Raw genomic sequence first — 22,593 nt, forward strand, 5'->3', positions numbered from 1 at the left:
CAAGTAAGAATCCTGTATCACTGTATTAATTCTGGAACATTCTGCAATTACAACCTTACAATACTTCTTCACCAGTCAAAATCAGCTGATAGTTAGACAGATGTATAGACAGACAATTAGCAGACAGTTAATATTTGTAAAGCTGTGCCCCAAATGGTGACCTCCTCTCAAATGGTATAATGATGTTGACAATTTGGTAATGACCCCTTCTCTAAAGTATTTCCCTATAAATACAATGAAACTATTACTAAGGATCTGTTTCCATTCCCGTCTTAAGCACAATTTTGCAGCATGACCACCTTGGAATAATTTAATCTCTAAAAATAGCAAAGACAAGAAATCAAGTTAACATTGTTTTATTATATCCCAGATCTGTAAATATTGCTTTACACATTAAATTTTTGCTTATTTTAACCTGCCATGTTTCTCTAAAAGCAAAGTAACTTCTCTGAACAGCAAAATTAAAGCTCTGTTAAAAACGTTGCAAAATCTCACTGTATTTTAGACAGATAGTTAGCTGCTTCCTTACAAAAATAAGAAAAAAATAATCTGTACATTTACATAAAAATTCAAGAACATTCACTGGAAGAAAAAGCTTCAAAAAGATATTTTCTTTCACACTAAAATAGCATAATTTTCACCTTACACATGTAAGGAAAGAAGAATACCATATATTAAAAATGTTTACATTAAAAATAAGAAGCCCTTAAAAGGAAAATTACTCTTTAAAAGGTCTAGGTCTAAAAAGCTAGATTTCAGGAGCAAATTAGAAAACAGAAAATGGGGCATCAAATAGAAAATTCAGACACCTGTTTCATTGAAGACCTCTATCTCAGTGACCAGAGGGCTACATTAGGAATCCAGCATTCCCCACGAATGCCGTGTTTTGCCTGCACAACCAGTTCAGGCCTGTCCTAAAAACGCTTTCAGACTCAGCAAGGAGTCAGCTCTCTTCTTGATTCCACACTCCAACTAAGCTGAGGCAGAGAAAGGGTTGGTGACACTTCACCAAAATCAAATGGCAGCTGCCACTGGCCTGAGGAAAAAGGAGAAGGAAGGGCCTGGCCTAGGACAAATTAAGAAGCAAACAATGTTGCTTCAGCGTTTACCACTCATGTCCCTTTTGTGGCCTCTCTCTTTGCCCTTGAAGGCCTGGGTTTTCATGTTCCTCTCTGACTGTGCAAATACCCCACTTGGGCTTGCCCTCTCCTGGAGTTCTCTGTGTCCCCACCTGACCACGTGATCTTTATCTTTCATGGATTCAAACTTCTTAGTTCTTCTATTATTTAAAAAATCCTCGTAAGAAAGCAAACCTGTAAAAAGTAATTTATACTGAAGGGTGATTGACAGCCCGGAGTATTTGCCAGCTAAGTGTTATTGACAAGGTTGGGAGAGAGATTAAAGAAAGGGGGCCTGATGGGAGGGCTGATTTCCTTGAATCACATCTATGTCTCTTTAAAACAGGGCAGTGATTAGGAAAATGACATTTTATAGTTTCCAGGCTTTGATTAGAACACAGCGTAAAGGTGACAGATTTGAGGTCTTAGGACAGTCATGCCCCACTTTCGTAAGATTTACCCCCCCCCCACAGCCCCCTTTAGCCTTTAAAATCTGACCCAGAGAACATGGTTATTTGGCTCTAAATTTTTTTAAATGTCGACTGGTAGGAGAGACAATGAAAATGGTTGTAGAAGATTTATTTTTACCAGAATTAAGTTAAAAGAAGTTTTTAGCGTTAGCTCCAAGAAAAACATTTCATCTCTGGAAACCTGTCACTGGAAGCCAGGGAGCCCTAGCTGTGATAGCCAGTCACCAGTTTGCTCCCAGTTTGTAGATGCAGAAGGAGACTGCAAAGCAAATCTACTGTTCCACCTGATTCCTCTTTCCTTTCCACTGAAACCAGAAAAGTTTAATTAACTGTATACAATTTTAAACAAATTACATAAATGTACATGAACCATTTCCTGATATGCTTAGTTATCATGCAGCACCTAAGAACCAAACATAAGTTCTCTATTTTTTAAATCCCGGATTTCTATTATAGAACACACCACACCTCCGCCTCATTTAAAATTAAATGTTTTTCACTTTGTTTTAAATGTTGTTTTTCACTTTGTTTTCCACTTTGTTTTAAATGTTGCATTGATTAATGATTTAACCATTAATGATTAGTGGTTATATATTTAACCATTAATGATTAGTGGTTATATAGTTAACCATTAATCAATAAACATTAATATGTATGTATGTGTATATATATACATATATCCAGTTCAAACTGTATTCCTATCGACATTGCCACTTCAGGCGCTAGCTCAACAAATTCTGCCTCCAAAGTAAAATAAAGAATTTTTTTTTTGCAGGCGTCGGGTATGGGGAGCAGGTCCCAATTCTTCATAGCTGCAAAATTTTAAAATTAATTTAGTCAATTATTTTTCTTTCAAACTTTTCTTCAACTAGTGGTACCTATTATTTATTGTCTATTTTTTAAACTGTCATTTGAAGTGAGTATATAATAATGAGCTATTAGGTTTATCATAAGATTAGATGTTAACTATTTTAAGTTTAAACGTCATTGCTTTGGGGAATTTTGCAAGGCCTTCCAGAGGCTGTAGCATGTGAACAAATTTGAGAAGCACAACATTTAAGCAACACCTTGGAAGATATTAACTTGCACCTAAGGTTTAAGTTTCCCTATATTCATTTGATTCATTCTAGCATTGTGTAATGTTACCTGCTTTAATAAGGAATAATGTATTTTATTTGAAAATGGTAGTGAATAGAAATGAATGTTAATGCTCGTTGCTACCATAACTACAATGGGAGTCTGTTTCTTCAGACTGATGCAATGGCGTAACTACAGTCCACCAATTAGGATAAGATATCCTAATTGCAAATGACTACCGTCGAGAGAAAATAAAAAGCCATATATGCTAAACTTGCAAATGAAAATATGAAAGTATAATTCTCAAGAGAAGAAAAGCAACTTTTTCTCAGCATAATTCTCATTACTGGCAAGTTATCAAAGGTAGTTCTGAATCTCAGGAAAAAGACTTGTGATTACAATCTCAACAGAAGATCTTTACATTAAAATACTGGCAATAACTCTGTACGGTGAATATAGTTTTCTTTCTCGAGATTAAGGAAACTTAGATATATTCCTCATAACAATACTTTTGTAAACCATATAACACACTTTCAAAAGTATAAAAACAACACTTTTTTTTTTTTTTGGTCTACACTTTTCTGGTCTAGTTTTCACATTGTGGCTCTGTGTTTTTGAGACCTTATTAGGGCAATCTAGTAGCTAGAACTGCTCTTCATGATCTAATTGCTACCCAGAAGAAAAACAAAACTCTAGTAGCCTTCAGAGAAAATGACCAGGTGCTACTGATTTTTTAGAGCTAAAAAAATCCAACATAATTTACCATAATGATTAATATTCTACTTTTATCTAAATCTGGAATAAGAATGGAATTTCTAGCCCAGAGAGCTGTTCTACTATAGTCAATCAAATACAGCTTCTATTGTTGGACTAATATTTAGCCAATGTATTTATTGGAAAAATATATGCAAAGAAGAGGAGGTACTTTATAGACCTTAATTCCAGTACTATAGCATGAGATTTGCTGGTTGTCTATTTACTCAGCAGTAAAAGAGGCAAAATCTGTTTTAACCTTTTAAACTTCCTGAAAAGATAAGTAACAAACTGTTTTAAAGTACAAATTGGTAGGTAGCATAATTCAAAAAGTTTAGAAAAATTCATATATATTCATATTCATATATATCTAGATATCTAGATATAAATTAAAATTTACAATATCCCTTTCAGAAACCTCCAGAATGTCTGACAAAGATATGTCTAATTGTAGCACTGTAACATTATTTCTTTGTGCATGTTTCTGCTAAGGCAGTAAATTTGGTTTCCAAATTATTTAAAAAGTCAAGGCCATCTTCTTCCTGTTTTTCACTGCAGCAACCTACAGAACCAGCTGGAGACCCTCTTCCTTCATAGGTATACGTTAAGAACATAATCTTGAGATGGCATGTGGTCTTCATCCTGATTACATAGATGCAATTTCTGTAAAATTAAAAAAAGGGATTGTATTATTGTTTTAAACACACTGAAAGATAAACATAAAATTTGTTTTTTATTTACCTTTTATGTTTAATTTTTAACCAGTGTGTCCTCTAATGGATTCCTAAATACAAAAAATGCACATGGTTGGTCTATATCACAGCCATACCACAAAATCAGTATATTTTACATTGCTAGTAATCCATACAAACCCAAAATTATGTATACACATTATATTTAAGTACATTTAAATTATTATTAAATTCTTATCCCTAAATTTTATATCTAGAGGTCAGGCTAGTCCACAAAATGGTGACAATATGCATAGCAGTTAGGAATTTGAGCTTGGATAGTCAAGCAGTCCTGATTTGGAGTCATAGCTTGGCTTTACCAACTAACTACATGACTTTGAGCAAGTTATAATACTGAACATCTTTAAGTCTCAGTTTCCTCATTTCTAAAATAGGAATACAGACAATTCACAGGATCATTATTAAATGATGAAATAATAATGCATGAAAAATACCCTTATTATGTCCAGCACGTAGTACATGTTCAATAAACTAAAATCGCTATTATCTGCAGATATAATGTCGGTAAGATTACCACATTGTCTTCAGAATCAAGCTTCCGAGAGAGCCAAAACATGGCAAAATAAAAAGATGCACCAAAAAGTTTCAGTGAAATTTAAAATAATCAAGATAACTCACACTGCAAAAACCTGGCCAGAATAGAGGCCAAGAATTCAGCCACATTTTACCCTCGCTGTTTGTCACTGGCCTGTCTGCCAACTTGTCAAACTCGTGCACCTCTCCCCTTTCTCACCTGTGTACCCATCCCCTCTCAAACCCAGCACTCAATACCTTGGCTTACATTAGCAAGTGTCTCTCTTCATGACCATTTTAGCTTCACATCCCATTACCTGACATGCACATTGGAGAACACCCCTAAGAGTGTTTCTTAAGCTTCCCTCCTCCTCAGCCTGATCTTACATGGCTACTGACTGTCTAGAAACAGAAAAGGGATTAACACTTGAATTTGATGAAAAAAATAAATATGCTGTGGACCTATGATAACCTACAGCCATGTCACAGAATGTTGCCCATCTGCAGTCCATCAAAGGCCTTAGGGTTTCTGGACCAGTGTTTGTATTACAACAGCACTGGTACTCTCTGCTAAAAGAAGTGAAAACTTAGTACCAGAAAGAATACTTAATTCAGTGGTCCTCTACTCAGGCTGCACATTTGAATCACCCGAGGAGCTTAAAAAAAAAAAAAAAAAAAAAAGCGAAACCGATTAAAATCAGAATCTTTCAAGGTGAAGCACAGGCATTAGTATTTTTTAAAAGCTTCCCAGGGAATTTTGATGTGCTGCCAGGAAAGAAAATTCCTTATTGAACCCCCCTATCTTTCACATCCTTGCTTTCCTCTGAATTAGAAAACACTTTATATATGCATGATGCTTTTTACATGAAAAAATAGTTCATATGAACCATATTATTTAATATTCACTCCAGAATTCTGTACAGATGCTTTGTTTTCACAGAGAGATGCAGATTTGATTTGGGGATTTTTGTGATTGTGGAGAATGAGACTTTTTCCCTATTCTTCTATATTAAAAGAGTTCATGAGATAAACACACACCTAAAAATGAAATGTAACTTTAGTGAGGGATAGTAGAATCCTCCAATTTTCATGAGATTTTAGAAATTAAGAGAAATGTGACAGATGAAATACAAACTTTTATATCAAATACTGTAACAAAATCGAAGAGCAGGGGCAAAAATAATCAGAGAGTGAAAGAGAAAGGATACATTGGAGAATCTGAAAAAGAAGTTTCTGAAAATATATGTTAATCTCAATTTCCTAATGTCCTCCACTTGGACATTTAAATTGCAGGGTCAAAACACTCAAGGAAACTCACTTCACCAAGGCGGGGCTGAGTGCAACTGTACCATTCCGAGTGGTCCATCTCCATGGTGCCTCCTCTGCAGGAACCCAGGGTGTGATGATGCCCGGCCCCCCGGCACAATTCCAAGGTCTGGTTTCCTCCTTTTACCATTTCAATGGTTTCCTGCCTGCCATTTTTGACTTCTGATCCCATAGTACCACAAAAGCCTTGGCTAGAGTTGTTGACTGTATCGGTCGTAAACCCACTGGCAGAACACTGAAATGAAATAAAATAAGACAGTTCATATAGGGAGGAAATGGATTCCAAGTAAAGTCACAAGAAGGCAAAGGAGACAGCTCGTTTACTCAACCTTTTATTCATTCATTCATTCAACAGACATTTATCATTTTCCAATTAGGTGCAAAGATAGAGACATGGTCCCTCAGTGGCTCCAAGAAGCTCTTACTCCAATGAGGCAGAAAAATAGACAATTACTTTAAGAATGTGATAACGCTGATGTACAGGTGAACACAGAATGCTATAGGGACACAGAGGAAGAGCATGAAAATTCAAACTCGGAGAAAGTAAGTGGAGCAAACTGGGAAAACTCTGAGCTGAGGGATTCCTACTGAGAAACAGGAGGAAGAACGCATTATCTGTAAGAGGGTCTAGAGGCAAAGGCAAAGGCAAATGGAGTTCCTTGGGGGTTCCCAACTTCAGCCTGTCAAGAATGCCTACCACAGAAAGTTCAAAGAGAGAGAGAAGAAGCTAGAGAGGTTATAAAAGGCCAGAGGACATAAAGATCTATATGCCATGCTAAAATTTTTAGACTATCTTGAAGATTATGGGGACTAAAAGAATGGCTTTAATAACAGGCAAGGGACATATTTTTAAAAAATCATTTTAGGCAATAATGTGAAAGACAAATAAGAAGGAGAGGGCTTCCCTGGTGGCACAGTGGTTGAGAGTCTGCCTGCCAATGCAGGGGACACGGGTTCGAGCCCTGGTCTGGGAAGATCCCACATGCCGCGGAGCACCTGGGCCCGTGAGCCACAACTACTGAGCCTGTGCGTCTGGAGCCTGTGCTCTGCAACAAGAGAGGCCGCGATAGTGAGAGGCCCGCGCACCGCGATGAAGAGTGGCCCCCGCTTGCCGCAGCTATAGAAAGCCCTCGCACAGAAGCGAAGACCCAACACAGCCAAAAATAAATAAATAAATAAATTAAATAAATTTTAAAAAAAAATAAGAAGGAGACAAGTTTAGAGTCATGGATATCAGAGAGGTCACTGAAACATTATAGGTGAAAAACGATAAGGATCTAAGCCAAAGTCGAAGCAGGGATGATTAAAAGAAGAGGATGGACTTCATAGAGTGCTTACTGGTGGTTAGATGGATGAGGCAGCAAAGGGAAGGGTCAGGAATTATTCCTATGTGTCCTGCTTGTGCAACTGGATAGATGGTATGATTCACTGAAACAGGGATGAAGGATGCACTTGCGGGTGAGAGGAGGGTAAGCAATTCAATTTTGGACGTGGTAAACAAGAAACCTGTGGATTTCCAAAATGAGTATATGAATATGTGGTCTGGAGCTCAGGTGAGAGATCTGAGCTGGAGTATAATTCTGGGAGTCACTTCCATGTAGCGGGGAGTTGAAGCCATGGGAATAAATGATATCACCCAGAGAAAATTGCAGACCAAAAGAAAAAAAGGCTAAGAATAGAACGACAAGAAACATCATGTTTTAAAGGGTGGAGAAAGGAATTAGAGCTGTGACAGAATTGATCTGGAATAGCCACTGAGATAATACGGAACCAAAGAGGCATGACTCTCTAGCCAAGAGAGGATTACGGTAAGGAGATCAATGGTGTAGAAAATATCCAAGTAGGGTAAGAACTGGTTCAAATAAAGTAAGCACCCATGAGAGTCAAGCAAAAAAGTGGCCAGTGGTGATCTGTGTCAAAAGAATTTCCACGGAGTGCGGAATGAACAGGAAGTAATGTCATAGAGAAATCGAGTAAAAAATATTTCTCTCAAAAAATTCAGTTTCAAAGAAAAAGAAATATGGAGGGATCTAGGGGAGGACAAAGAGTCAAGGGAATATTTTAAAATGGAAAAGACTTGATTAAACATTAACTTAATGCTGGAACTGCACACCAACCCTCCAGGCCACAGGTGAGATGTTTAGTTATAGCAATAACCTCTGCATGTCAGTTCGAATTCTAAACCATCACTTTCACGACAAGACCCCCACTATAATCAGGTGCCATTGTGTCATCTTCTTACCAATTTATTTTTTCTATCTAATATGCAGAGTCTCTATCAAAACAAAGATTTTCAAGTTCAGATAATTTACTGAATCTGAAATATATCTATAAAAGTCAAACATATTATTTTACTGCCTTTGAAAAAAATACCAGAAAAGAGAACTGAAAAGTAGCCATTTGGTGGCACTGCTACCCTACATTTTTTGCTTAGGTTGCTGCTACAGTAAAATTCTATCACACAGTAACACACACACACACACACACACACACACACACACACAAATCCTGTTTATCAAATTTCCCTGATGGGTATAATTTTGTAATTATAAATACATATTGAGATCGTATTTCTAAGCTAATAAAGGGAGAAATGAAAATAAACTAAAATCAAAGCTGAATCCACAGTACTGTTTCACATTCTCTCTAATCTCTGTTCCTTCACCCAAGTTTATTCTCATAGGGCATCAACAACTCCTTCTCCATGTCAGTGATTTTCAAATTTACTTTTCCAGTCCTGATATTTTAACACAACTCCTAACCCCATCTGAATGCCTTTGACTTAAACTCAGATTCAAAACTAAAGTTACCACCTTTACTCATTGTATTAAAATGAGTTTACACATTCACTGTGAAATTTTGTTGCATTTTGTAAAAATATGCCTAAAATTATATACTGGTATAAATTAACAATTTCAAGTTCTTTTGAGAAGTGTTCCTAATACAGAGCAGGTAAATAGGTGTATGTTATGGTGAAGTGGCCAATCAATGCCACCGACTCCAGCATCAAATGGCAAAGAAAAAAATATTAAGTACAGCTCAATCATTCCATTCTCAGATATAAAGTAAGAGCTTACTATGAGTCAAGGACTATCATGGGGCTAAATCTATTTCCTGAATGGAGAGATAATTACAGGGTTCCACACATAGGCACGTCAAGCATAGATGAGTCATGATTTTGCCTGATGGTGGGAAGGAAGTGAAAGAAATAGTCGATAAGAAAGGCATCGTCACCTTGAGATACAGAAAAGGCCTGATATAAAGTCACTGTCCCGGGCTATAGCTTCTGTCACATTGACTCCACTTTTTATTTTATTACTTAAAAGAAGACAATTTTATTTATACATTTAAAATATTTCTTATCCATCCCTATTTTAATTTTCCAATAACCATTATCCTAGTAGAGTTATCTCATGCTTAAATTATCAAAAGATCCTAATCCTTTATCCTCCCCATTCCTAACGTCTTCCTGTTCTTATTGGTCACCCTACTGATTCAGTATCACACTGCTCACGTTATGCCACTTTCGTGCAGAAAGCCTTGACTGGCTCTCCCTTACCAAGAGAATAAATCCAAAATCCTTAGTGTGCCACAAAAAAGTTTCATCCCCCATCCCTCTCTTATTATATCTTCTCCCTCCAGGACCTAAGTGTCAAGCCTCTAGTCCAAAACATCATTTCTTCCATTTCAAATCAATTTATTTACTATTTGTTGAATAATCCCTAAACTTTGTCATCTCCTTTTTTATTCATTAGGCTGTCCTCCATCTCTTCACTTTCGAACCCTTCGTGTTCTTTATGTTACAGAGTAATCTGTACCTCTTCCACCAGGCCTTTCTGGTTGATATCCAGGCATCATGAATATACTTACGTATCATCAGTATCTTTGAACTCCACCAGTGTCCTATCATATTGGTGCTAATAGTTTACTGTCACATTCCTATTTATTTTTCAATTTCTCAAGAATGAATTGAAATCTTTCCAAGGGAAGAACATGCCTTGTAATAATTTTTTACATACTTCCCGCAGAACAAGAAGCATAGTGCCAAGCACCTCAGAGGCCCCAAGAAATATGTAAGAAAAGAAAGCTGCAGTATTCTTCCAATCTGCCCCCCCAAACACACACTTTTTTTTAAACATATATCTTTTTGATATTTTTAGTTTATCTTGAGAACTTTCAGCAAGTTCTTCCTATTATAAATGGTCAAAGAGTTAGATAAACAAACAATATCTGAAAATATACATTGTAGAGAGCAGTCAAAAAGATTCTTCTTATAGTAAATTCACAACATCAAATAACAAGTTTTAAACCATAACACTAGAGAGTAGAAAAAAGATAACTAAAGCAATACATCTGGTTTAATAAATGCCACTACAAAAATATTTGAATATTGACAGATAACATATTTATGTCTACAGAATCTGATCAAATGAAAAATAGAAATTAACTCCTAAATTCTGAAATAACTTCATAAGGATGAGTTAAAGAAATTGTGGGAACTACTCAGAGATAAATAGCCATATAAAAAAATAAATTAAATAAATTCAAAAATTCAAAAAAAAAAAAATTACTTACCACCTTATTGTCTCCAGGTGCTTCTGTGTTTGAGATGATTAAGTTTTGCTGTGCCAAATCTTCAGGAAAACTTTTTTTATTTCTGGCACTAACAAATCCACATACTACAGTTAGCAATATAGCTGAGTTAAAAACAAAAACAAAAACAAAAATGTTTAACATGCATACAATAAAATACTCATCTTTTCTTATTACCTAAGGTGCACAGGGGGAAAACAAGTCACTGAGCATGGTGTCCCACAAATTACCTTGGCCCTTCTAAATTAACAGGCCATGATTTAGCTTAGAGTTTAACATTTAAAGTGATTATATGTATATTTTGATACACATATCTTCAAGAGTTTGAATTCCACCCATCATTTAAGTATTTTGAATCATGATTTTTTTAAAAAATCAATGACATTTTTTAAGACAAAGACTTTAAAGAGATTTACTGATTCCCAAAATAATGGTTTGCCAATATGAAAAGATAACAAAGCAGGCTTTTCTTCCCAGAATAGATTTATCTCCAAGTATCTTAATTAAACTTACTTTGTATTTTGCCTATTCAGAATTTTCATTCTGCCTCATAATTGTGGGAGGTTGAAATACATGATAATAAAGCTAACAACAACAGCAACAACTCTTTACAATGTTCTACAAGCCCCTATACCAAGGATTGCCAACCTATGGCCCCAAATCCAGCCCACCATGTTTTGTATGACTCATGAGCTATGGTTTTTATATGTTTAAATGACTGAAAAAAACCAAAAGAATAATAGTTTATTACACGGGAAAATTATATGAAATTCAAATTTTAGTGTCCATAAATAAAGTTCTAATGGAACACGGCCATGCCTGTGGTTTAAATATTTTCTATGGCTGGTCTCTCGCTACAAGGGCAGATTTGATTGGTTACAAATCAAATCATTGACAGGTTTGGCAAAATCTAAGGAATTTTCAACAGTTCTGTCCAAGTATGAAATCTTTGATCTCAAAAAGGATTTTGCTTCTTCTCACAGAAAATATTCACTCAGAACTCAGAAAATAACACAAAAAGAATTTGTAAAGGGGACTCACACCTGACAGATAGCTGGACAAGATTTCTTTTTAAAGACCTTTTCCTGCACTCAGATATTTATTTTATATTTTAAAGTCAGGTAAGTAAAAGGACTTACAGAAAAGCAATGCTATACCCAGAAGTATCGCAAGGATCGCCCATTTGCCAAGTATCACTCCTGTACGCGGTGCAGTCTTGCGACATTGACCTTGATTAGTACAATCACAGAGGTTCACTGTCAAGGTTTTTGTTATAGATTGATTTCCTCTATCTTTTACAGTAATAGGAATAAGATATTCTTGAGATTTGGCATTTTTCCAATATGAAAGATGGGCAGCTGTATCTGAAAGAAAAGAATTATATTTTTAATGAACATTGATTCCTCCTTTAACATCTGTTCCACCACACCTATTTTTAAAGACACTATTCTCAAGGAACCACCTTCCATGTGAAAATGGATTAAAAAAAAGATGACGATCTTCAACCTTTTCAAGCACTAATATCACCAGATGTATGTTGCCCATTGTAACTTTTTAGAAGAGAGGCTTAAAGAAATAATTTGGCATTGGAGTGACCCAGCAGCCTTTCAGCAATATTTAGTATTCCCTTATTTCCTCCCTTATCTACAAGCTAATGATGCTAGATTGGCTCTTGACAGACACTCCAAGCATTTCTCTAAAGTACCAGTTTATGGTACTCATAAAGAATTAACACCAATAGTTACACACAAGAGATGTCTTAAGTTCTTATTTTCTTATCCATTTACCTTCTGGTACCCGTCCATTGTCTTTATGTATAAGGTAATTTCTCAAAGCACAATTGACCCTTGGTATTTAACACCTTCCCTGTGGAAGTAATCTCAATACCAGAAAACTAATTAACATCACCCAGGCTAGGTATAAGGCTTACATAAACACAGACATATCTATATCCTAACAATACAAGTTTTTACGAACAGTGATATTTCCCCAATGATCTTGTTACCTTATTTCAATGACTTTATTATCAACTGACCAAAAGCTCCACACACTTTCAATGGCAATTGCAATCTTTTGGGTTTTTCAATAAGTGAAATGACAAAATACCATAATGCACCTCGTGGAAGTGATCTGTAATTTCTAAGCCTTTCTTAAATGCACTGTTAGAGCTGTTGAGAACTTCAAAGATTTCTGGCTACACCTCAGACACAAAGCTCCCCAGAGGGATGTGAATTACCACTAAGGTTTATTTGGAACTTTTCAGGATTATATTGTGTTTAAAGTAAAATCCTTCCAATCTCTCTCGTCCCTCAAGACCACAGCCTGAGTCATATTCATGTCCATTCACTCGTACTAGTGCAGCAGCCTCTGACTTTCCCTGCCACTCAACTCTGCACTCTTCAAACTGCCCTCCTAACTGTTATCAATGTCACTGTTTTAAAGACATAAATCTGGTACAGCATTGCCTTACTTGTACACTCTCAATGCGTATCTGCTGTCACCAACCGTACAAAGGTCAGCCTCCTCAGCTAGCACATAAGGCCCTTCACCACCACTCCCGCCAAATCTCTCGGCATTCCTACTAAAACCTTCTAAACTCTAACAACCCTGATTTACTTATTGCCCTAGTATTTTCCTGATTTCATGCATATTTGTTTATCAATTATTGATTAAACAAACATTTATTAAGCAGTTAGTGTCTACAAAGCACTGGGCTAGGTGCTGGAAATATACAGATGGGTTACAAATGTTCTGAGAAAGTCATGTATTAGAGCAGAAAGGTAAACAGATAAGAATACAACATGTAGATTACATGTAGATACAACAGGTAGATAGTAGGTGCTCCATAAATATTATGAATTAATATCAAGCTAAGAAGTGGGAAGGAGGTAGTCTAGGCAGAAGGAACAGCATATGCAAAAGTCGAATTGCATGAAAGAGCACAACATAGCAACAAAACACCAGTGAACTATGGCTATAACGTAGAAAACTGTACGCCCCAGAAACCACTACTGTAGCAGTCTGCACTGCAGGCTTCAGTGCCAGGCCTCTGTCCACAGCCCACCATGTTTCCTTCCAGAATGTTATAGAGTGCTTATCCCACATACCCAGATCCCTCATTTCCAGAGTTTGCTCACACTAAAATTTAAGCCGCCCACCTTCTGTTCTTTCCTCATCGCACAGTAGTTACTTCAAAAACACAGCAAGAGCAATTTGTTTTAATGATAAGTTGCCCAACTTTTTAACAAGGATTTTTTGTCTTTGCTGTAAATGTAAATTCCGCCTTCATAAAAATTATGATGTTTTTTTCATTTTATGTACGATATATAACACAGGTCCCACACAATGTGTGCGCAAGTTCAAGTTAGCCTTCTAAAATATGTTCGTGAGAATCCATTTTACATTACGCTTCACGTGAGTAAAGCAGTAAATCCATTCTCGATTATTTCAGAGCATATAAATCATTATTTTTGATGAAATACCATTAAATGTGACGAGGCTCCACAGTCTGTTGATTTCCGGAGAAGCGTTTGCCAAGCTGAAGTAAAATGGAGCGCCGTGGATGGGCTCATCAGGATCAACAGCTGTAACGTCAACATACTCCATCTTTGTTTTGCAAATTACTAGAAAATTTTGAGTTATTTTTGGTGGATTATCATTCTCATCTTCAATGTTAATTACAAGGGTTCCAGTACATGATCTACCACCTAGGAAGAAAGGAAAGAAGTTTAGTGTAGTTCATAGACTTTTATAGTTTCTTGAGAAAAATAATCAACTAGATTTTACATATGATGTATGGGTTTTGTTTTTTAATAAACTCTGATAATTAGAGAAAATGGTAAATAAGAAGGTAGATGGATAAATGAAACCTGTAGATCACCTAAAATGAGTACTGCTGTTGATAGTATCAGATATAACTGGCCATAAACCTTTTACCAGAATTATACCAAAAAGTAAAAATAAATGTCTGAATTTCAAACTCTCTATTTCCTTGGGTTTCTTTTGGTCCAGATGTTAAGGAACAGTAAAGTGACTACAGAAAAGTTACTCTAATCCTGGTACACATTTAAACCACCTAGGGAGATTTTTTAAAAATATACTATGCCCGGGCTTCCCTGATGGCGCAGTGGTTGAGAATCTGCCTGCCAATGCAGGGGACACGGGTTCGAGCCCTGGTCTGGGAAGATCCCACATGCCGCGGAGCAACTGGGCCCGTGAGCCACAAATACTGAGCCTGCGCGTCTGGAGCCTGTGCTCCGCTACAAGAGAGGTCAGGACAGTGAGAGGCCCGCGCACAGCGATGAAGGGTGGCCCCGCTTGCCGCAACTAGAGAAAACCCTCGCACAGAAACGAAGATCCAACACAGCCAAAAATAAATAAATAAAATTTAAGCTGGTTTAAAAAAAAAAAAAAAAAAGAAATTAAAACTACAGAAGTGACGAAAAATTAAAAAAAAAAAATATATATATATATAATGCCCAGGCTCCCCAGCCAGGGATTCTGATTCAGTTGGTCTGAGGTAGTATCTACACCTTGATATTTTTTTAAATGTCCCAAATTATTTTAATACATAGCCAGGGTTGAGAAACTCTGGGTTACTTTAAGGAACAGAATTCAAGGAAAGAATTATTTTGACTTAATAGTCAGCTGAGCTATTTAACAGCTCAATTTAAAATGATGTAAAGAGATCTAGAAGAGTCTGGTGAGACCATTTCATTTAGTCCTAGACTTAAGTTTCATCTCTGTCCTCTGACATAGAGATATATAGGCATTTAAGATGCTGCCATGCTAGGGATATAAAGATAAATAAGGCATGGTTTCATGTCACCAAGCAGTTTCACCTTGTTTGATGATTAAGATAAATAGAAACAATCTTTAAAGTAATTTCTAAGAATTCTATATACTTAGCACAAGGATAATTCTGCACAAGAATAAATGAAGTTTATTCTCTAATTCTTTTATAACATACCATTTGAAAACTGGTGTTTTACCTTTATCTATTGCCAGGACTGTAACATTATACAAGGCACCTTTGGGAGTTGCAGCCTCCCTGTCTAAGAGTTTGGAAGTTTTGACTGAGCCCGAAAATTCATTAATGGTGATCCACCCTTTTGGGTCATACAATAATTTGTACCTGTTAATAAAAAGTAAAAATAGTTTTTAGCACTGTAAAATGTATTAAAATGTATTACTGTCTCAATTATTACAAATACATAAGTAGTATGTGGTTATAGATTTCTTTGTACCTTAAACCACTGCTACTTCTAGTTTCAGGGTCATATGCCTTATATCCTTTGATCTTTGAACCCACTGGGGAGTTTTCTTTAATCTGTACATATTGGACTGCAGGTTTGCATTCAGGCCCTTCGTCCTGATCCTTCACATGAACTGTGACAAAGGCTCTGTTCATGTTTGTCATTATGTGTGTCACATCTCCAGTAAACGGAGCTTCATTGCATACTCCAATTTCCAGGACCACTTGATGGTTTTCTTCGTAATTCAGTGCCTTTAAAAAAAGGACAAGTATATGAACATCAGTGTAAAATACATTTGGTATTTCAAATAGCAAGTGAACTTCTGTCGATATGAACAGTGCTACATAAATTCTGTGCTCCCATTTAGCCAATATTGATTTTTATCCTTTGCTAAAGAGAGAGGTGATCCTTCACTAAGCCTTTAGCAAGAGTGGTCGGAAAGTTTCTGCAGGTGGTTTTATGGAGTTGTGGGAAAGTGATTCCTAAAATATTTTTATAGCTCATTCTTACTATGGAAAATTATTCTGAACCTGAAGATAATGCAAAAACATGACCGTGTTCTTCTGGCCTTATTTAGAAGACCGGCCTAAGGGTCATCTGACTCTCGGAGAATGTTCAACTTACTATTTACCATTGATGAGGGCCCAGACATTTTACAGCTCTTATAAAACTAGATGTTGACTTAAAGCTGAAATGGTGCAGTGATTTTATTTTCTCTCTGATAGAAATGGTAAAAATGCCATTTTTACCATAAAATGCACGTTTTAATTGTCCTCTAAGGCATATAACTGAGCAATCTTTATTTGAGCTTTTCCTTTTATCAAAATCCATACAGCTTCTCATTTCTTCTAGGAAGCTGCTTTGGCTTTTTGCTGAGTCCCTCACTGATGAGTTAAGTACAATTTTTACCCGTGCTAACTATCTATTTTTATGAAAATTTTATTTTTGACAATTTGAGACTTATACTTTGGCATTGTTTGTAGTTTATCCAATGAAACTCTCACAGTGAAGAATGCAGAGGGGTAAGAAAAATATAATGTGCTATTGGCACTATTATTATCGTCATTCCCATTTTAGAGAGCAGGAAAGTGAAGAAGAGGAAATAAACTGGGTTTCTCAAAGCCAAAAGAAACTCATTCGAGCTGGAGTTTGAAGCCAGGTAGTCTGGTCTGAGTCCATTTTCCTAACCGCCACACTACAATCCTTCTGCTTAACTGACTCACCAGCCTCTAAAATCTTCTAAATCAATTCTTTGGTTACAATTGATTTTTATACAGCAAACAAGCCAAATCCATAAAACAGTATTTTACACTGTACTGAAAAGCTAACACACTTTTTCTTTCATTCTCTTTCTGCTTATCAAAATAATCACTGGCTGAACATTGAACAAAATCAAAACTGAGGAGTAGAATTTTGGGTTTAAGCCTTTCTCCACATCTCCACATCCAGGCATTATCAAGCTGAGATACTAATACCACAAGTCCAATAAGAAGTCAAGAAAATTTCTGAATCTTAGAATCTACAAAATGTATGTGAAACTCTTTTTGATTCTTTTATTAATATCCCAGAAACTGGAGCGCCAAGAGAGAAAAAGATTAATATCTGTTTATTTGCCGCTAATGAACGCTACCTCACAAATCGCTCGTATTGCTATGATCAGGCTGAGAGTCTGTTAGCAATGAGAAACGGATGGAAATTTAGAAAACAGCTGCTGCCCTAGAAGAGGTGCAGTTATTCAATCTAGAGTTACTTGCTAAAAGCCCTAGAGTTTTTTTATGCAATCTTTTATGGCTTAAACTGGATATTGCTGTAGTAGCTTAAAACTCTGCAAGATTTAGAAATCTGGTGGGATGAAATCAATGATTAACGAAAAAATATGAACTCTCTTCAACCATAGGATGCCTTCTTGTTTCATCAACTGAAAAAAAATTGTCCAAAAATATCCCATATCTGCACTAAGATGTTAACAATTCCCTAGAAAATGTATTGTTGTGAAGATGGATGTGAGGACTTCCTACGGTGAGAATGACCAAGAACTCTGTCTTCCTCACTCAAGCTCTGACGCACAGCTGCTGTTGCTGAAATGGAGAGAAAATACTAAGATGGAAAGATTACCCAGGACACAGCTAAAGGCTGAATCAGCTCATACTCTACAATTTCAAAAAAGTTATCTATTATGGAAAATTATAACACTATTCCCAAGAACATGATGTGACTTCTAAAAATATAATACTAATATCCTATAGTTTACCTAGTGCTCTCATTTTCATTATCATATTTGAATAGCTACTAGGAAAGCAGAGAGAAGTATTATTTATATTTTACAGATAATACAGAGGTTAATTTTCCAAGATCACAGAGCTATGCAAAGCAATTTAACACAGGGCTTAAGAGCAGATAACTTGGAATCCAAGAAACATAGACTCAAATCCTGTCTCTACTACATCTGAGTTGTGTCACTTTGGGTAGGTTTCTTAATGTCTCTGAGACTAAGTTTTCTCTTCTGTACAATTGTTATAAGAGTGCCATTTAACATTAGCGCACACAGTAAGTGTTTTACACTACAGGACAATTTTCTTTCTTTTTCTGGGTTAGGAATATAAAACCAAGAGTCCTTCCCAAAAGAGCCTTTTCTGCCCTTATAACCTGGACCCTAGAATGTAACAGTACTACCAAAAATACAACATATAGAACAAAGAATATGTTCATTCAGTGCTGTTTGACGTAATACTATATTTCATCCTCAATATTACCTTTAAGAAGGTCAGATACAACAAGTCGTATATTCAAGAGAAAGAGAGAGACACACAGAGAGAAGAATATGAGCCTCTAAATTATATCATGTAAAGAATAGTTAGAGGAATTGGGAATATTTATCCTAGAGAAGGTAAATCTCAATAGACATCACAGCCTTTTCAAAGGATTATACCTGTTTTGTATAACATTAGAGACAAAACCTGGTCCAAAGACATGGGTTACAAGGAGAATAATTTAGGCACAGTAAAAGTAAGGCCTTCTGAGAATTAGAGTTCTCCAGACATGGAATAAGCTGCCAATGGATATACGGAGATTCTTCCAATAGAGAATGTTCAAGCATGAGCTAGATGCCTAATAGCTGGTAACAAATTATAGAAGAAAGGCAGCATTAAAGCAAAACAAGTGAACTAAATAGATTAAGTTCTCTTCCAACTTGTAAAGTCTATGATCTGAAACTACTTAGTTGATTAAACCATTAGTTGATTAAAACTTAACTTGCCAAATTGTCTATTACTCATTATTACTTTACCTTTACAACACAGAGAACACCTTCATTAGTTTCTTTGTCTGTACTGATACTGAAATGTCCATTTTCATTGCCGTTTAAAATAGTAAAATTGGCTCTCCAACTGGAAGTGTTAATTATATCCTTATCTTCTACAGGTATTCGTAAGATTTCCACATTGAACATATTTTCCTCTACTGATGTTTCATACTGAAACAGAGAAAACTCATTAAAAACTTATTTTATAAAGGAAACATTTACAAAAAAAGTAAAATGTTTCTTCCACTCCAAAAGTACTTGTTCTTACAGTTTTTGCCTAGATTATTTTAAAACATGAATCACAAAAGCATTGTTTTACTAAGGGGTATCTTTTAAATGAATGAAGAACTTTGTTACAAATAAAGACTAATGCTATGGCCTTTAACAAAAGGGAGATAATATAAATACTATTATGAATAAATAAAAGATATTTATACGTCAGATATTTCATTTTATTGATAAAATAAACATACATACTTCAAAGTATGTATGATAAATATTTTATTAATTCAGATTAAATAAAAATAACAATAGAGATCAATTTTGTTATTATCTACTTACAGCATTTTGTCTGAAAGTGGGTAAATTGTCATTTGAATCTTTTACTGTTATGATGCAAGTTGCTGTACTCATCAATCCATGTGGTCGACCATCCATGTCTTGTACTTGCATTTTCAATGAGTACTTGTCTACAACCTGAAAACAAAGCAAATATTTAATTAGCTTTGAAAACCTTGTTTAGATTTATAAAGGAAACCTCAGTTGTACACACTTCTATTGGTGTGTATCCATGCTTTTATTTGATTTCCCTATTTGTATATACCCAAAGACATGGTAGACAGGAATAAAGCTGAAAAGGTAAGCAGAAGTTCAATTACAAGATCCATAGTAAGAATGTAGACTTATGCTTAAGCAGCAGGTAATGGGGAAGGTTTCATGGGAGTCACATTGGGAGCACAAAATAGAAACATTTGAGTTTGAGAAAGAATCTATTTAAAAGAAGGTCGAGCATAATTTGGAGTGAGCTGAGATGAGATTCAAAGAAACCAGTTAAAGGCCCCTGAAGTAGTACAAAGCTGGGGCATTAGCAATGAGGACAAAAAGAAAGGGTGAGGGGACTTCCCTGGTGGCGCAGGAGTTGAGAATCTGCCTGCCAATGCAGGGGACAGGGGTTCGAGCCCTGGTCTGGGAAGATCCCACATGCCGTGGAGCGGCTGGGCCCGTGAGCCATGATAACTGAGCCTGCGCGTCTGGAGCCTGTGCTCCGCAACGAGAGAGGCCGCGACAGTGAGAGGCCCGCGCACCGCGAGGAAGAGTGGCCCCCGCTTGCCACAACTGGAGAAAGCCCTCGCACAGAAACGAAGACCCAACACAGCCAAAAATAAATAAATAAATAAATTTTAAAAAAAAAGAAAGGGTGAGGAAAGTTATTTGTAAGTCAGGATGGAGTTGGACTTCAGAACAGATTGTATGCACAAGTTACGAGAGAAAGAGGGGGTAGAGGCTGCTGCTCAGGTGTACGACCTGGATAACAGGCACACAGAAGTATCACCAACCAATACAGGAAGACAGCAGTTCTCTGAGGAAGTGAACACTGGTAAGGTTGGCAAGGAGAGGCGAAAAAAAATGAGTTTTGTCTGGTGGATATCGAATTTTACGTTCCTATGGGAAATCTAAGGAGAAAGGTCCAGAAGGCAGCTGGATAGGTGGCCCTATACTTAAGGGGAGTTCAAGGCCAGAAACACCAATCTGGGAGTCAGCAGTGTGTAGATAGTGGTTGAGATTATGGCAAGAATCTGATTTCCTGGGAGAGGTTCAAGGATGAGAAGAGCTGAAGATATAAGGAACAACAGCATTTCAAGCAGGAGGGAAGTAAGAAGACTAAGCAAAGGACAGACTCTCAAAACAAAAGATCAGAGAAGCAGGAGGAGAACCAGAAATCCAAGAGAAGAGAGTTTTAATAATTGCCAGCAATAGAGAGAGTTTTAATAATTAACCTTTGGATTAGGCAATTAGGTGGTCGCTGTTGACTTCTACGAATGGAGTTTGCAAATGGTGTGTTGATGAAATGGAGTCCCTGGTCTGTGACACAATCACCTCTGTTGCCTTTCCCTTCTATTTTACTCTTCTTTAGCCCCTCCTTTTGTTCTTTTATTTTTCTTCATTTTCTATTTCCCTCTCTCCCTTCCTTGGTCTTTATTTTACTCATCCTTCTTTCACGGTGGAAACCAACATTCCCACCCCGAAACGCTCCGTCCACAGGCTCCAGCACTCTCTGAGACCCTGCTTTTTCTTCCTCTAAATGCAGTTTCTCTAGCTCCCTTGTTCATTTCTTTACTTCCTGTATTGTCCCCTACAGCACACCTCATGGTTGTTCCCCACAAAATCCCATTATATTTTTTTTGATCAAGCAAGCACATCTGGATTTGACCCCAAATCTGTATCTTACAAGCTGTGTAACCTTAATTTATTTAATTTCTCTAAGCCTCATTTGTCAATATTGAAAAATTAGGAAAAATCCTTGCTTTCACTTGATTACCATATCATCTCTAAATATTCCACAGATTCAAAACACATTCATATTGTTCCCTTCAAACTTTCCCATTTATTATGACCATTATGTATTTTATCACATAGCATGTCCTGACCCCACAAAAATTAAAATAATAATAAATAAAACCTTTGTACTATTTTTTATTCTTTTTTATAGGTTCTCACCATCCCTCCCTTTTGCTCTGACATCAAATCCCACTGATTTCTTCTTTATAATATCTCTCCCAGTCATATCGATCCTTCCATTTATGTTATTCTAGTTTTAGTGGGAACCACTGAAGTGTTCTAATAAAGCTACTTTGTACATATGAAATTGATTGATCTGCCTCAGTCAATAATGCAAGACTCTGAGTTAAGTATGGGCTGATGAAATGGACAAGAGCAAGATCAGAAGATTCAGTGCAGTAATTTGACCTGGGCAAGTCAATCAATCCTTCTGACTGTCACCTTTCTCCCCTATAGATTGGATATAACCTCTATCTAATCAAACAAGGAAATTATAAAGATGAGATCAAATTATGCATAAAGAATTTGAACATCAAGTGCTATACACATAAAAATATGCTATTACTATCATCCAAATAGTGTTACAGATTTTTAATAATCTATCAACTTTATCTCAGCTAATCCTTTCCTGATTAAAAGTACATATCTATAATAACTGGATAGGGATCAGGGTATAATCTATACCCATGGAACAAGCAACACTAATTGTCCTACATGAGAATTGAGCTGGAACACTGAGCTGGAACCAACTAGCCATACACGAGAAATAAAGTATTATTCAATAATATCAACATTCATAGCAATATCTTTTTTTCTCACCCCTTCTGAATACCAGTTGATCTTTATTTCTATTCCTCATGGTTTCTCTTACATAAG

At 36.3% G+C, this 22,593-nt stretch overlaps 1 protein-coding gene across 1 annotated transcript in view; it reads right to left on the minus strand.

The window, feature by feature from the left end:
• Nucleotides 1-1,682: 1,682 nt before the first annotated feature.
• The window catches only part of DSC3 (desmocollin 3), a 40,226-nt gene continuing 19,315 nt past the window's right edge, over nucleotides 1,683-22,593 (minus strand). Inside the window, 10 exon segments of the mRNA XM_068562535.1 lie at nucleotides 1,683-4,026; nucleotides 4,028-4,081; nucleotides 6,002-6,244; nucleotides 10,585-10,706; nucleotides 11,742-11,966; nucleotides 14,085-14,309; nucleotides 15,594-15,736; nucleotides 15,849-16,108; nucleotides 19,144-19,329; nucleotides 19,720-19,854. Coding sequence (XP_068418636.1) covers nucleotides 3,883-4,026; nucleotides 4,028-4,081; nucleotides 6,002-6,244; nucleotides 10,585-10,706; nucleotides 11,742-11,966; nucleotides 14,085-14,309; nucleotides 15,594-15,736; nucleotides 15,849-16,108; nucleotides 19,144-19,329; nucleotides 19,720-19,854 — 1,737 coding nt within the window. The 3' untranslated portion in view covers nucleotides 1,683-3,882.

The sequence above is a fragment of the Eschrichtius robustus genome, chromosome 14, assembly GCF_028021215.1.
Source record: "Eschrichtius robustus isolate mEscRob2 chromosome 14, mEscRob2.pri, whole genome shotgun sequence".
NCBI lineage: Eukaryota > Metazoa > Chordata > Mammalia > Artiodactyla > Eschrichtiidae > Eschrichtius > Eschrichtius robustus.